This window comes from Oncorhynchus tshawytscha, linkage group LG08, assembly GCF_018296145.1.
Source record: "Oncorhynchus tshawytscha isolate Ot180627B linkage group LG08, Otsh_v2.0, whole genome shotgun sequence".
Taxonomy (NCBI): Eukaryota; Metazoa; Chordata; class Actinopteri; order Salmoniformes; family Salmonidae; genus Oncorhynchus; species Oncorhynchus tshawytscha.
This window is the reverse complement of record NC_056436.1, coordinates 51333308-51349527: the sequence shown is the minus strand read 5'-3', so window position 1 is coordinate 51349527 and position 16220 is coordinate 51333308. Positions and strand designations below refer to the sequence as shown.

At 41.0% G+C, this 16220-nt stretch overlaps 1 protein-coding gene across 5 annotated transcripts in view; it reads right to left on the bottom strand.

Moving 5' to 3' along the window:
- The window catches only part of LOC112256346 (follistatin-related protein 5), a 167503-nt gene that overhangs the window by 69623 nt on the left and 81660 nt on the right, over positions 1-16220 (bottom strand). For all 5 annotated transcript variants that reach the window (XM_024429520.2, XM_024429522.2, XM_024429521.2 and 2 more), the window contains exon 5: positions 1120-1316. In XM_024429520.2, the coding sequence (XP_024285288.1) occupies positions 1120-1316 (197 nt within the window). The remainder of the gene's footprint in view (positions 1-1119; positions 1317-16220) is intronic.

Sequence of the window (16220 nt, the reverse complement as noted above, 5' to 3'; positions counted from 1 at the left end):
TTTCAAGGATTAAGAGGGACCGTAGCATTTTCTGTGAGGAATAATTTAAAACCAACATGGCGTTACTCAATCTGCGCAGTGGATATTTGTGGACAGACTTTGAAACACCTGGATAGACGATGGCTCATAGCTTTGTGTCTAGCCCTTAGTGTCATCCGTAATGTAATACTTTTGGTACCCATGGTAACTACCTGAAGCAACTTACCAATGTATCAACAGGGAATATTTGCATAGTCAAATAAAGCCCAACACAACATTACAATTTCTCTTTCATTATGTATTTTACCCGCTGTTCACCGATTTATGCTCCCATCCCCGAGCTGAAAGCATTGCTGTTATGTAAATATATATATATATATATATATATATATATATATATTTATAGTTAAATATCAGAGTTGTTGGCTGTAATCAAATGGGGCACTTTGGATTCAAAAGAGTGAATGCATAAGAATATGAATCAAGCTTGTTTTCTATCTCACATCAGTCTAATAGAGACAGGAGTAATCAGAGTGCCACTGGATATATTAATATGAAACTGTGAGCAGTTGAAAGGTTATTTAAACCAGCAGTGGTTGCTTACTTATTCAGTTATTTAAATGCATGGGATATAAACCAGTCCTCAGGTATTGCGAAACATAAATTCATTATGCATAAAATGTCTTCCTTTGTCATGAAAGTCACACAATACTCCATATTCAACCACACTTCTTCCGGGCCGTAACAGTCAAAGCCGACATTCTACCCACGAGCAGAACGTTCCTTTGACCTGGATTATTACATTTCTTAGTCGCCTCGCTTTCTGAAGCAAAGACCAACTGAAAAGGGAATAATGTTGAAAATATTACATCAAGATGGCTCCTATAGTAAATTCCTAGCAGGCTATAGTAAACGCAATGTTAAGGTTCTGTTTGTTGACCCTTTCTTCATTTCAGGGAAGGGTGTGATGGCATGGCTACTGACATGTGGGAGAGACATTTACTGTGGCTTTATTGTCCACCCTCGTGTCCTCACCTTTGATAGTTCCCTACTCCTTGGTGTGTAGTAAACACAATGTTTCGTTGGTTTTTCCCTTTTTCTTTCAAACACTTAGTGACATCCAAGTGCCGGCCTCCTCACCTGTGATAGTTCGCTGCTGTCTACTCTCCCGCTACCATCGGCGTCGAAGCGCTTAAACAGAAGGTCGACCAGCTTCTTTCTGGTGGCCATGTTTTCTTTGTGGCCCCCACGGTTGCCAGTTTCCATGTATCGCTGGTCATGCAGGTTCAGAATTTTGGTCTTCAACCTCCGGTAGTCACTCAGTCTGCAGTTGTCATCTGAGGAACAACAACAAGAGAGAAGAAGTTAAAATGGCTTAATCATGTAAAGTGAGGCCCATATAAAGCCAATGTGCACACCCAGAGACGTCATATCCATAGGAGGTACAAGGACACTAACATCTCAAATTTCTCCTGTTTTTATTTTATTTTCAGATGTTAAACTGTTTTGGGATAGGGGGCACCATTTTCACTTTTGGGTGAATAGCGTGCCCAGAGTGAACGACCTCCTACTCTGTCCCAGATGCTAATATATGTATATTATCATTCGTTTTGGATAGAAAACACTCTGAAGTTTCTAAAACTGTTTGAATGATGTCTGTGAGTATAACAGAACTCATATGGCAGGCGAAAACCTGAGAAAAATTCCAACCAGAAAGTGGGACATCTGAGGTTGTAGTTTTTCAAAGATTGGCCTACCAAATACACATTGAGATATGGATAAAGTTGCACTTCCTACGGCTTCCACTAGATGTCAACCATCTTTAGAAACTTGAATGAGGATTCTACTATAAAGGAGGGGCTCATGAGACCTCTTTGAGTCAGTGGTCTGGCAGAGTGACTTGGTCTCATGACGAGTTACCTCTCGTTCCAGTGCTTTTCTGAAGACAAAGGAATTCTCCGGTTGGAACATTATTGATGTTTTATGTTAAAAACATCCTAAAGATTGATTCTATACATCATTTGGCTTGTTTCTACGACCTGTAACGGAACTTTTCGAGTTTTTGTCTAGAAGAAATGCTCGAGCCTCATGAAGATGGATTACTGGGCTGAACACGCTAACAACAAGTGGCTATTTGGACATAAATTATGGACTTTATGGAACAAATCAGTAATTTATTGTCGAACTGGGATTCCTGGGAGTGCCTTCTGATGAAGATCATCAAAGGTGAATATTTAAGGTGTTATTTCTAACTTCTGTTGATTTCAAAATGGCGGATATTCCTCTGGCTGTTTTGGGTTCTGAGCGCCGTACTCAGATTATGCTTTTTCCATAAAGTTTGTTTGAAATCTGACACAGCGGTTGCATTAAGGAGAAGTGTATCTTTAATTATGTGAATAACAGTTGTATCTTTAATCAATGTTTATTATGAGTATTTCTGCAAAATCACCGGATGTTTTGGAAGCAAAACATTACTGCACGTAAGGCGCCAATGTAAACTGAGATTTTTTGGATATAAATATGCACATTATCGAACAAAACATACATGTATTGTGTAAGATGATGTCCTATGAGTGTCATCTGATGAAGATCCTCAAAGGTTAGTGATTTTATCTATATATTCTGCTTTTTGTGACTCCTATCTTTGGCTGGAAAAAATGGCTGTGTTTTTTTTGACTTGGCTATGACCTAACATAATCATATGTTGTGTTTTCGCTATAAAGCATTTTTGAAATCAGACACGATGGGTAGATTAACAAGATGTTTATCTTTCATTTGCTGTATTAGACTTGTTAATGTGGAAGTAATATATTTCAAAAAAATATTTTTGAATTTCGCACGCTGCCTTTTCAGCGGAAGGTTGAGGAGGGGTTCCCCTAGAAATGTTAAATAATTTAATTTTAAAATTTAAGCCCACATTTGATCAAAATTATTTATAAAAAGTGTTCTTTTGTGGAGGGGGCACACTAAACTGGACCATATTTTTCCTATCAGCTACCCACATCATATGTTATAGCAATCTCAGTCGATGACACAGTCGATGACGTGGCACGCAACCATTAGTTGACTGATTTGATTTTAGTTGCTGTTGATGGGCAGGACCCGCAGGAGATATGTTTGTAAATTCATTTGATCAAGCTATGTTGCCTATTGATTCCTTCTTGATGGGCCAGCGTCGTCAGGGTTTGGCCGGGGTAGGCCGTCATTGTAAAAAAATCATTTGTTCTTAACTGATTTGCCTAGTTAAATAAGGATGACTCGTTTCAACTGGGCACGAAATAATCTGAAACACAACCAAAACAAACAGAAAATGCATCCCCAAAATGTGTAGAGTCACTAGCTTGACGCAGTCATTGTGTGTAAGGGACCAAATACTTAACTTTTTACTAAATGAATACACGTAAGTGAATTTGTCCTAATACTTTTGGTCCCCTAAGATGGGGCGGGGGGTCAATGTACAAAAAGTGCTGTAATTTCTAAACGGTTCACCCGATATGGATGAAAATACGGTCTGCACTTTAACCGCATAGTCATTGTATTATTTCAAATCCAAAGTGCTGGAGTACAGAGCCAAAACAACCAAACATTTGTGCCCCTTCTAAAATAATGGGTACATGACGCCCCTATCTGCAGCATATGAGTCTCTGTTCATGCAGAATATTAAGTTTAACACTCTCATAACTTGTAGTGTTGTGTGGGTTGGCAATGATGGAAGTTGTGAGCGAATTCATTATCAAACACCAACAGTAAGAGAAAATATGATGATTTGTGTTTGCAATCCACCACCAAAAAGCAGACATCAAAAGAGTCAACTGCATGAAATATTCAGCATAGAAGAGTTACGAGCAAAAATAATGACTGGAACTTGTCATTCCAATGTATGACATATTGTAAAACTTATTTTTCTTATATCTAGAGAAGTGTTAGTGACAGTTCTGTGGTGACAGTTCTGTTGGCTGTTGTGAACTACACCTGGGTAGACTTTGCTTCCTCCAGACAGAAATAAAATACTAAAGCAGGACAGAAAGTTTGAGGGAATGTTTCGAGTTGCTTAAGACAGGTGTTCTCGACAGTGGCATAACACAATTAGTGACAGACAGTCGTCTCAACACAAAGCCTCTCAAGGACTGTGGCATCCCCATCTACAGGGTGGGACTGTGCACCATTTTGCTGCCAAGCGCTGCACATCATGAAATGGCCTCTGTTTTGACAAGCCTTGGTGACAGAAAAGCTGCCTCAGAAATGGCCGAATGAATAAAAGATAAATGGCTGCTAGCCCTAGCCCAGGGGATATGAAGGTCAGTGTTATCAAAAGCCCTGGACACACAGGGACAGACAGACACACGCACACACTGCAGGCACGTACTCACACACTCTTACGGACAGACACTCGCACACTCTCTCTCTTTCTATAAAATACACACACATACAGGTACACGTACAATTACTGAGCATTCATTCAACAGCCTCGGCAGCCTATTTTCTAAAACAAACTAAAAAAGATATACTTAAGCTGTCAAGTAGGGTGCTTTGAAAAGAATGGCAGCCACTCATAATGCATGCTAGACTAGTATAGTGTCTAGTGCTTCGGCTATGTTGTGAGAAGAGTGCCGTTGTTAACCCCTACCTAAATTCTTTGTGAAACACTCAAACGGCTTGGTGAGTGCATCTCTTCAAGACAGTGTGTTCCGAATGGCTGGGAATCCGTCTCGAATGGAAACAACCCCTACATTCAACCGACTTGAACAACACCTGCCAGAATCCGAATTGTTCATGTTTGCTACAACCACAAGCAAACATGACGAGGGTTGAAATACTGGATGAAGTAAGTTAGTTTCAATTTCAACCAAGGCTTTCTGAAACATCTCTTCGGCGATGCATTCGGGAACTGCAAAAAAGACTCCTGGTGAGACTTCTGTCCCCCTGGAGTGCCTCTGTATAATGCAAACTCTGGCAACATTGTTCATGTCGGAAACGTAGGACCACTCCTCGAGGCCCGAGAGACTCCATGTAAAAGCCGTCGCCATGGCTGACTGGCCCTTCTGATGGGGATTTTTTTTCTTCCACCGCCACCACGGACTCCCATTCAGACATTGTTTTTAAAAAAAAAGAATATTCTGGTCACGTCAGTCTGGTGTGACGCTAAGTGGCTCGCTAAGCACGAAAGACCCGTTGCGTGTTATTAATTGTAATGGACTGGTGAAATAATTTGCAGGTCAGCTCCCCAATTCGAGGATGAGAATATATGGGCAAGCAGACGCACGCATATTGGCTTAAGGGGTTGAAGGATACGACTTGGATCCATCACGAGAGCCCCACGCCACAGAGGTATTACTGTTGACAGCAGAGTAGAATATAGCAATCAAACAGAGTAATTGTTCATAACACTCGTGGTCCTAATGCTGAATCATGGAATCATGCCTTGTGCAATGGCTTTGCTGCATGTGCGAATCTGAAGGAATTCATTCGTCTTTGTTCTGTCAAGTCATTCTTGTTTTTCATTCCCGCAATGACAGATAAAAAGAGGGTCCCAGTGAAAACGATAAGATGGAGAAGAGACGCAATGTCATTTTATCTGCGAGTGGTTAAGATCAATCAATTCAAATTAAATCCTTTTTAAACTAATGCTGTACAGCTCTCTGGAGAATATATGATAGATGATCATTTGACGGTCCATTCACGGCTTTAGTCTCTTGCTTATTTGATTTGAAACTAATACGTTTATTCATGTTATTCCAATTGACATGTTTGAGTTGTCAATACATCAATTATACTGAACAAAAATATAAATGTAATATGCAACAATTTCAAATATTTTACTGAGTTACAGTTCATAGATGGAAATCAGTCAATTAAAATAAAGTCATTGGGCCCTAATCTTTGAATTTCACATGAATGGGCAGGGACTTAGCCATGGGTGGGTCTGGGAGGGCATAAGTCCACCCACTGGGGAGCCAGGCCCAGCCAATTAGAATGAGTTTTTCCACACAAAGTTCTTTATTAGAGACAGAAACCTGCCTTACACCCCCCTCCCCTCAGACAATCCCGCAGGTGAAGAAGCCCGAAGCCACATCTTTGGTAGTGTGTTGTGTGACAAAACTGCACATTTTAGAGTTGCCTTTTCTTGTCCCCAGCACAAGGTGCACCTGTGTAATGGTCATGGTGTTTAATCAGCTTTTTGATATGCCACACCTGTCAATTGGATGGATTATCTTGGAAAAGGAGAAATGCTCACTTACAGGGATGTAAAACAAATTTGTGCACAACATTTACAGAAATAAGTTTTTCGTGCATATGGAAATGTCTGGGGTCTTTTATTTCAGCTCATTAAAAATGGGACCAACACTTTACATATTGCGTTTTTATTTTAAATCAAGTGGCAAAGCATTGCAATAATCTGTCATTACTTCCCCACAACCTGACTTAACAATATTACATACAGAGTTACACATTACGCATTGTAATCGCATGGGATCAATAACAACGATCCATGGATTACAGTGTACCCTGCTTTTTTACATGCCTCTTTAGCATATTTCTGCTACACATTTTGTACACAGAAAGAAACATTTTCAAAGTCAATTTGTACAGTAAACAATTCAGTGCTCATTTAGGACCCCCCCCGGTCCATATAATCATATTCATAATGATAAAAGACGTGAAACTGATTCTAGAGCAGCACTTCTACTCTAGGATGTGTTATGAATATGGGCCCTGGTCCTCTAGGTCCGTCGTGTACGTTGGTTTTCATCCTTTGCCTTTAAGACACTGTATTATACACGGGTAACCAAATGTGTGAAACCTATGTCTAAATTAGAAACATAAACAGATCAAGCTAGAGGGACATAAAAGTCAGCAGTACTATGGCCCTTGAGAATTGAGCCTTTGTAGCCTTGAATCCAAACTGACATGATCCCTTTTTACCATTGTTTTGGAGAATATCACTTTAAATTCTAGCCAAGGGGCTTTTGCAACCCTCATATAGATCTATCAGCCATTATTACAAAGCGTAAACAGAATATTATGTATGTACGGGGAAGAGTTGCAATGAGACAGTTCATTAAGGGTAGATTAAACATCCACTTCACCCCAAACCACAGTTCACTGTTAAAGGGACGGTGAATGCCGCTGAACTCTGTCCCCTGCTCAAAAAGTATTGCTGTTTTATTTATGTAGAGAAAGAGGAAAGAGGCTGCTCAGCGGAATAGCTTGTGTCACATCCCCCCGTCCCCGTCCCCGTCCCCGTTTCCCCCCATCCGCCAGGTACTGCCTCCGCCCCACCATACATCAAATCACCACAGCGTGACAACTCGGCTACCCAAATCAAAGGTCACTGATTGCTATCTTAAAGACCAACTAGAGATGTCATTGGTGTAACACCTGACTGGATCCGAAATGGATCTCTGGGCAGTGGGCCGCAAACTCCCCACAGCTGCTCTGCCGAGCCGGGGGACTGTATTACTGCAGCCGTAGCCAGCCCACTACCGATTTGCTGTTTTTCTGAGATGCAAGTCAATGCATTGAATTAGACTCTGTATATTCCTATAGACATTCTACACCGAATTGGACATAGAACATTCTCATTCTAGCAACCTAGCTAGCTATCAGAGTCCAGATCAAATTAAACGATCCATTGCAACCTGTGATTTTGCCAGCTATATCAGCGGTGTAGTTGATACCTCACTGAGCTCCAGGTGAAAAATATTCTTATTCTGTCTGTAGCCCTTCTCTTCGCTCAGTCTCTGTCTGTCTCTGTCTCTTTACCGCCTTACTGCTACCTCCCAGTGTGTATTGGCACCCCCAGTTGCACCTCTAATTTGCTTTTCTCACTCCTGTGAGCTGGGCCCACTGTTCCTCTCCATTCCTTTATCTTCAATCACACACGCACACACTCACGCACACGCACACACTCACACGAGCGCACGCTCGTGCACACACACACATACCCCAACCTTTGAGGAGATCATTATTTGCCAGGAGTCTTGAATCTACTCATTCTCTAAGAACTAGCTTTAGAGAGCCAGTACCATAGAGATCCTATTAAATTATTGTTAGTACTCTAATTCCTAATTCTATGGCCAATACACTCCCTCCCTAATTAGCTCAACTCAGCTCTTATGCATTTTAGTGTCCCCTCACCTTTTCTTCGCAAAGTGAAAACTGTTCCAATTATGTATCCGCTGCGGGATTCACATTCCATTGGATCTCTATGAAAACATTATGTTTTCATCTGTGCTATTGAAATACATTCACATTCCATCGTTATTCCATAATTTAGAAGACCAAACCCATTTTTATCATAACCCCCATACCAGTGGCTGTCCGTGTTGTTTAAGACAAGGGAGGATTTTTTTTATTTTATCGCTATTACAGCAGATTACATGACTGGCATTCATATTCCATTCACCAAGCTCAATGTAACATGGATAGGTTTAGGCTACTACATGATACCAAAATTTTACCTGTACCCATCATGAGGTTGCTACAACCTAGCCTATGAATGAAAGTTTACAACGTAAACTGATCTACGCACAAGTCGAGAGAATTATGAGTAATCAAGGTGACAGAAAGGTCATATTCAATATCGTGTTGCACACTCTTGCCTGCATTCAGCTGATCTACGGTATAAATCATTAGACCAGCAGTTGCAAACGATTCGTTGTGATTGCTTCTGTTTAAGAAATATATATATATATATATATATATTTATTTTTTATCGGCACAATGAATACACACACCCATGATCACAAGCAAACACAGTTCACATTCATAGCAGCCACATTCAAACAGCTCATTGTATATATAATTACTTCTTGCATCTATCTTATGGACTTCAGTGCACAACACATCAGCTGTCTGTGACGAGGCAAAAAAAACATTTCCAAGCAAAACCTTCATATCATGACCGCTACCTGCTACAACACAGCCTACATCATTGTCACCATATTAGCTAACGTCAAGTCAACATAGCTACTAGAACTAACACGTAAGTAAACCCACTGGAATTATGTAGTACAGTGTACCGTCAGCAGCGAGCAGTTTAGTAGTTACACCGGTGGGCCCCAGTGGCAATAAATTAAATAAAACTAAAAGCTTACCTTGACTTCCAGTGTTGGATAACCATAGTCAGCTAGCTAACATAGCGTCCTTCTCTGATTGAGCTGGGTGTTTGAGAAGACCAAACTAGCTAGCTGCGTTCCATGGTAGCTAAGTAAGTGAAAGATAAAGTGAAAAAAATATATACTACGAAATATAGCTAGCTCTCTCTTTCTCTCTCTCGCTTCTCCTTAATTTTGGAAGAAATACATTTGTTCAAAACTGTTCAACTTCTGAGCCAACTTCTGAGCCTACTGTAGACCATTGCAAAACAGTGTTTTAATCAATTCTTTGGTGACATGTGTATGTATTTAGTATTAGTGTTGTAAAGTACTTAGGTAAATACTTGAAAGTACTACTTAATAGTTTTTGGGGTATGTGTACTTTACATTACTATTTGTATTTTTGACAACTTTTTGTTTTACTTCACTACATTCCAAAAGAAATAATGTACTTTTTACTCCATACATTTTCCCTGACACCGAAAAGTACTCGTTACATTTTGAATGCTTAGCAGGACAGGAATTGGTCCAATTCATGCAATTATCAAGAGAACATCCATGGTTATACTCTGATCTGGCAGACTCACTATACACACACTTCATTTGTAAATAATGTCTGATTGTTGCAGTGTGCCACTGGCTATACAGTGCATTCAGAAAGTATTCAGTCGCACTTGACTTTTCCCACATTTTGTTCTAAAATGGATTCAATTGTTTTTCCCCCCTCATCAATCTACACACAATACCCCATAATGAAAAAAAAACATTTTTTTTAGGAATGCTTGCAAATTTATAGAACATATCAAATTGAAATATCACATTTACATACAGTACCAGTCAAAAGTTTGGACACACCTACTCATTCTAGGGTTGTACTAGTTTCTACATTGTAGAATAATAGTGAAGACATAAAAACTATGAAAAAACACATGGAACCATGTACTAACCTAAAAAGTGTTAAACAAATCGAATATATATTTTATATTTGAGATTCTTCAAAGTAGCCACCCTCTGCATTAAAGACAGCTTTGCTCACTCTTGGCATTCTCTCGTATCAAAATGTGGCAAAAGTAATGGGGTCTGAATACTTTCCGAACACACTGTACGTAACAAAAACAAGAAAATGACGTTGTTTGGTTTGCTTAATATAATGAATTTGAATGAATTTATACTTTTACTTTTGTACTTAAGTATATTCAAATCAAAAATCAAATCAAATTTTATTTGTCACATGCGCCAAATTCAATTCAACCTTACAGTGGAATGCTTACTTACAAGCCCTTAACCAGCAATGCAGTTTAAAGAAAATACAAAAAAAGTAAGAGATAAGAATTACAAATAATTAAAGAGCAGCAGTAAATAACAATAGCGGGGCTATTTACAGGAGGTATCGGCCAGAGTCAATTTGCAGGGGGCACCGGTGTCGAGGTAATTGAGGTAATATGCAATGCAAAAAGTCTGGGTAGTCACTTGATTAGATGTTCAGGAGTCTTATGGCTTGGGGGTAGAAGCTGTTCAGAAACCTCGTGGACATAGACTTGGTGCTCCGGTACCGCTTGCCGTGCAGAGAGAACAGTCTATGACTAGGATGGCTGGAGTCTTTGACAATTTTTAAGGCCTTCCTCTGACACCGCCTCATATAAAGGTGCTGGATGACAGGAAGCTTGGCCCCATGATGGACTGGGCCGTACACACTATCCTCTGTAGTGACTTGCGGTCGGAGGCTGAGCAGTTGCCATACCAGGCAGTGATGCAACCCATCACGATGCTCTCGATGGTGCAGCTGTAAAAACCTTTGAGGATCTGAGGACCCATGCCAAATCTGTTCAGTCTCCTGAGGGGGAATAGGTAGTGTCGTACCCTCTTCACGACTAGTGGTGTGCTTGGACAATGTTAGTTTGTTGGTGATGTGGATGCCATGGTACTTCAAGCTCTCAACCTGCTCCACTACAGCCCCGTCGGTGAGAATGGGGGCATGTCGATCCTCCTTTTCCTGTAGTCCACAATCATCTCCTTTGTCATGACCACGCTGAGGGAGAGGTTGTTATCCTTGCACCACATGGCCAGGTCTCGGACCTCCCTATAGGCTGTCTCATCGTTGTCGGTGATCAGGCTTACCACTGTTGTGTTATCGGCAAACTTAATGATAGTGTTGGAGTTGTGCCTGGCCGTGCAGTCATGAGTGAACCGGGAGTACAGGAGGGGACTGAGCACCCACCCCTGAAGGGCTTGGCGGATTGTTATCTACCCTTACCACCTGGGGGGTAAGGGTAGGTCTGTCAGGATGTCCAGGATCCAGTTGCAGAGGGGGGTGTTTAGTCCCAGGGTCCTTAGCTAGTAATGAGCTTTGAGGGCACTGAGCAGTAGCCAATGAATAACAATCTCACATAGGTGTTCCTTTTGTCCAGGTGTGAAAGGGCAGTGTGGAGTGCAATAGAGATTGCATCATTTGTGGATCTGTTGGGGCGGTATGCAAATTGGAGTGGGTCTAGGGTTTCTGGGATAATGGTGTTGATGTGAGCCAATGACCAGCCTTTCAAAGAATTTCATGGCTACAGAAATGAGTGCTATGGGTCGGTAGTCATTTAGGCAGGTTACCTTGGGCACAGGGACTATGGTAGTCTGCTTGAAACATGTTGGTATTACAGACTCAGACAGGGAGAGGTTGAAAATATCAGTGAAGACACTTGCCAGTTGGTCAGCACATGCTCGGAGTACACGTCCTGGTAATCTGTCTAGCCCTGCGGCCTTGTGAATGTTGACCTGTTTAAAGGTCTTACTCACATCGGCTGCGGAGAGCGTGATCACACAAATCGCCTGGAACAGCTGATTTTCTCATGCATGTTTCAGTGTTACTTGCCTCGAAGCGAGCATACAGTAGAAGTTATTTAGCTCATCTGGTACGCTCGTGTCACTGGGCAGCTATCGGCTGTGCTTCCCTTTGTAGTCTGTAATAGTTTTCAAGCCCTGCCACATCCGACGAGCATCGGAGCCGGTGTAGTACGATTCGATCTTAGTCCTGGATTGACGTCTAGCGGGATTTCTTATAAGCTTCCGGGTTAGAGTCCAGCTCCTTGAAAGCGGCAGCTCTACCCTTTAGCTCAGTGCGAATGTTATCTATAATCCATGGCTTATGGTTGGGGTATGTACGTACAGTCACTGTGGGGATGACATCATCGATACACTTATTGATGAAGCCAGTGACGGATGTGGTGTACACCTCCATGCCATCGGAAGAATCCCGGAATATATTCCAGTCTGTGATAGCAAAACAGTCCTGTAGTTTAGCATCTGCTTCATCTGACCACATTTTTCCGAGTCACACGAGAATACATCTCATTGAGTGCAGTTTTAGTGCCCGTATCGATCTGTGATGGTATATAGACAGCTATGAAAAATACAGGTGAAAACTCTCTAGGCAGATAGTGTGGTCTACAGCTTATCACCTCAGGCGAGCAAAACCTCGATACTTCCTTAGATATCGTGCACCAGCTGTTGTTTACAAACATACATAGGCTGCTGCCCCGTGTCTTACCAGAGACTGCTGTTCTATCCTGACGATAAAGTGTATAACCCACCAGCTGTATGTTATTAATGTCATCGTTCAGCCAAAACTTGGTAAAACATAAGATATTACAGTTTTTAATGTCCCGTTGGTAGGGCATACTGTACGTGCTTTCAGTTTGTCCCATTTCTTTTCCAGCGATTGAACATTAGCTAACAGTACGGATGGCAAAGGCAGATTAGCCACTCATCACCTAATCCTCACAAGGCACAAAGTATTTGAGCAATTACATTTCATTTTTATATTTAAGTATAATAAACCAAATACTTATACTCAAGTAGTATTTTACTGGGTGATTTTCACTTTAACTTGAGTCATTTTCTATGAAGGTATCTTTACTTTTACTCAAGTATGACAATTGGGTACTTTTTCCACCACTGTTCACTATAGTTTTATCTAAAAAGGTTAAAAAATATATTTTATTTTATTAGAATCCCAATTAGCTGTTGCAAAAGCAGCAGCTACTCTTCCTGGGGTCCACACAAAACATGAAACATAATACAGAATGACATAATACTACAGAACATCATTAGACAAGAACAGCTCAAGGACAGAACTACATTCATTAATTTTTCACTATTTAGATTTTTTATAAATTCCCTGAGGAGGATGATCCTCCCTTTCCTCCTCTGAGGAGCCTCCACTGCCCCATACTCCATGGACAGCATGTTTCAACATTGCCATCTCTGCATCGATCCACTCAAATTATTTATCAAACACACATACAACAAGCCCAGCAAAGGAAGTAGGGATTCCTTCCTTTAGATCTGCCAGTCTTAACTAGTTCAGAACGCCAAGTGCTGCCTCGTGGCTGCTGTAGCTCTCTAGGCAGTGTGTGTTTGAGAGGGCAGAGAGTGTGGTGTTGTGTATGATTCCGTTTACAGGCACAGGCTGATGTCCTCGCAAATGTATTCTACAGTGACTGGTGAAATTAAGTTATTTAACTGTGCAACTGTCAGGGAACACCCAGACCACAGAAACTCTTGCACAGACTTTCTGATAACCAGACAAATACCAGCGTTCTTACACACTGTACAATCTTTATTTTTCAAACACAAATGTGATGTGAACATAGCCTCTCTGTCCTCTGATGGCTCACAGTACACATCGGATTACAGCTCCTATGAAGAGATCTTCTATGAGGCTACTATCAATCCCCAATAGGGTCACAGACAGGGCACAGTACAGTACAGCACACCAACAACCATTTTTGAACCCAACCAGGGAGCTACAGACATGAGTCAAATAAAGATTATACAGTACTCTCTTGTGGCTCCGTATTGATCGAGATGAAGGCTATCAAGGGTTACAAATATCAGTTCCCCTGGGAATTGTGAGTTTATATAGAGTTCAACGAGTATCAAACAGTGACTCAAAAGTGGTGTTAAATACCGTGAAGAGAAGATCAGTATGAATGAATATGTTTGAAACAGTTCCAATTCATCAATATTCAAAGTCCAAGTTCGTTGCGGTACATCCCTGTTCACCTTGGACATCACCCTCTCGAGGGCTTTAAGAGTATACACACGTAACACATTGGCTTGGGGCTTATGGGTCAGCCAATATTTATTCTGTGTCCAAAATGTGCATTGCTCTTACTGATGGTTTGTGTGAAATCTGACTGGCCTTGATATATGATGTAATCTGCGGTATTGGCAGTCCGCTCAGTCATTTTCGCACAGACAGTCTTGGCGGGGCCCTCATTCAAACTGATAGAGGACTCAGGGTGGGGTTGGGGGGGGGGGGTCTCATAGGAGAGGCCCTTAGGTACAGATCCAGGATCAGATGGTATTTGATCCTGATTTTTCGATATTTAAAAGGGATCTTCAACTTTTCTTTTTCTTTCCTCAACGTTGATTTTCTTATTGAGGGCGATTACAGTGACAAATCAAAGGGCTTGTGCTGCGCTCTATACGATATCGATCAGAGTTTCTTTTACAGTGCCTTGAGATAAATGTCCTGGTAGAGGAAGTAGCCAGTGTCCACAAATTAAATGCATTTCTCTGTGTCATCAAGCTTGGGGGTAGATGTACTGTACATAGTTTGAGGTTCGTGTTTTTATACTACGACACACTTCCGCAGAATAAAACGCTTTTGTCTCTCTATTTCCTTTTCTCCCTCTCAACTCAAGACACAGCTTCAAGCAATCTTGGCAGCAATTGTTTGGTTTATTTCTCCAAATTGTTCAGTGAGGATAAAATCAAGAAAATGAGGGGGAGGGGGATAGAGGAAGAGAGAAACAGAGAACTGGAAACTATTTTTGCAATTGAAGCTGATAAATGTGTGAGAATTACCTCAGGTATTTCAAAGGAAATGTGTTAAGATGGATAGCTCTGCAGGTATTCTCACCATGGACAAATAAAAAGGACATTTGGACAATTGTGTTTGTTCCTAGTTTGGCAAAGCAAAGTCATTTTGTACCAAAACATATTTATCAAAAGTACCAATGGTATGATTTTTCCACGACACTTTCTTGTTGATGACATTTCGCAGATATACTTACTGTACAGTAGCCCTTCATTCTCTAGTCAATTACCACATACATACCAGCAAAGCATAAATGAAATGAATACCCTTCGTTGCCTTTCAAAATTATTCATTAAAAAAAATCACCTGTTTCAGCATTTTTCAGTGAACTTCAAATAATGACATTTCCATTCTGTCAACATATTATTCTGCACATCAGAGGGCCACAGCATCAATAGAAGTCTGAATGGCAAATTTGGCATATTATTGTTTTGTGTCTGCCCTCCAACTTTCTGCACGCATGTTTGATGGAATAATTGCCCATTTTAGGTACAAAATGAACATGAAAAGAATCAGGGCAGGCTTTGATGCTTAGCCTGCAGTAAATACACGCACCAATCAAAGACAATGGTTATTTGTTTGTCTTAGAGTGAAACCAGCGGGGCTTCTGTCATGTTTCACTTCGCACGTACAATAAGCAGCATTGACACACGGGTGTATATGCAGCCCAAGCTTTTAATGTGCATTTACAATTGATGTGACGTGCTTCTGTGAGGTGGTTCCTAAACGTGGGAGAGCGGCCTAGCCTGGTTAGATGGCCTGCTGGAGAGCATAAATGGAAGGAGATAGACGGTGCGTAAACAAGGCCAGAACCTCTGAAGTGAAATGTTTATCATTATTGCTTTTCATCTTACACGGAATGCACTGAATCATCTGACTGTGTGCTTTATGATTTTATTTGGCCCTGTGATGTGTTGATTGAGTCCTCACACCTCGATGTGTGGATGTGTAGAGTTCTGAATAGCTAGGGGTAAAACATTTTTTTTCCCCCAACCTCAATCTAGCAATATGTTTCATCACAATGGGAATACAACTGTGATTGCCCTGTGGTTAAAGTGGTGAACGTGTGGGTACACTCTGATGCAGCGGTCCTCTGAAATACCCACTTCAAGACTTCTGGATGAACAGTACAGCTTGGGTAGCACTGTACCTAACATCTTAGTTAAGGACTTTAAGCATTGCTATAAAATATTTGAGTGCTTTTCAAATTCTCAAACTCTCCCAGTCCAATATCCATTCAATTCAATTCAACACAACAATGAGACCACCAG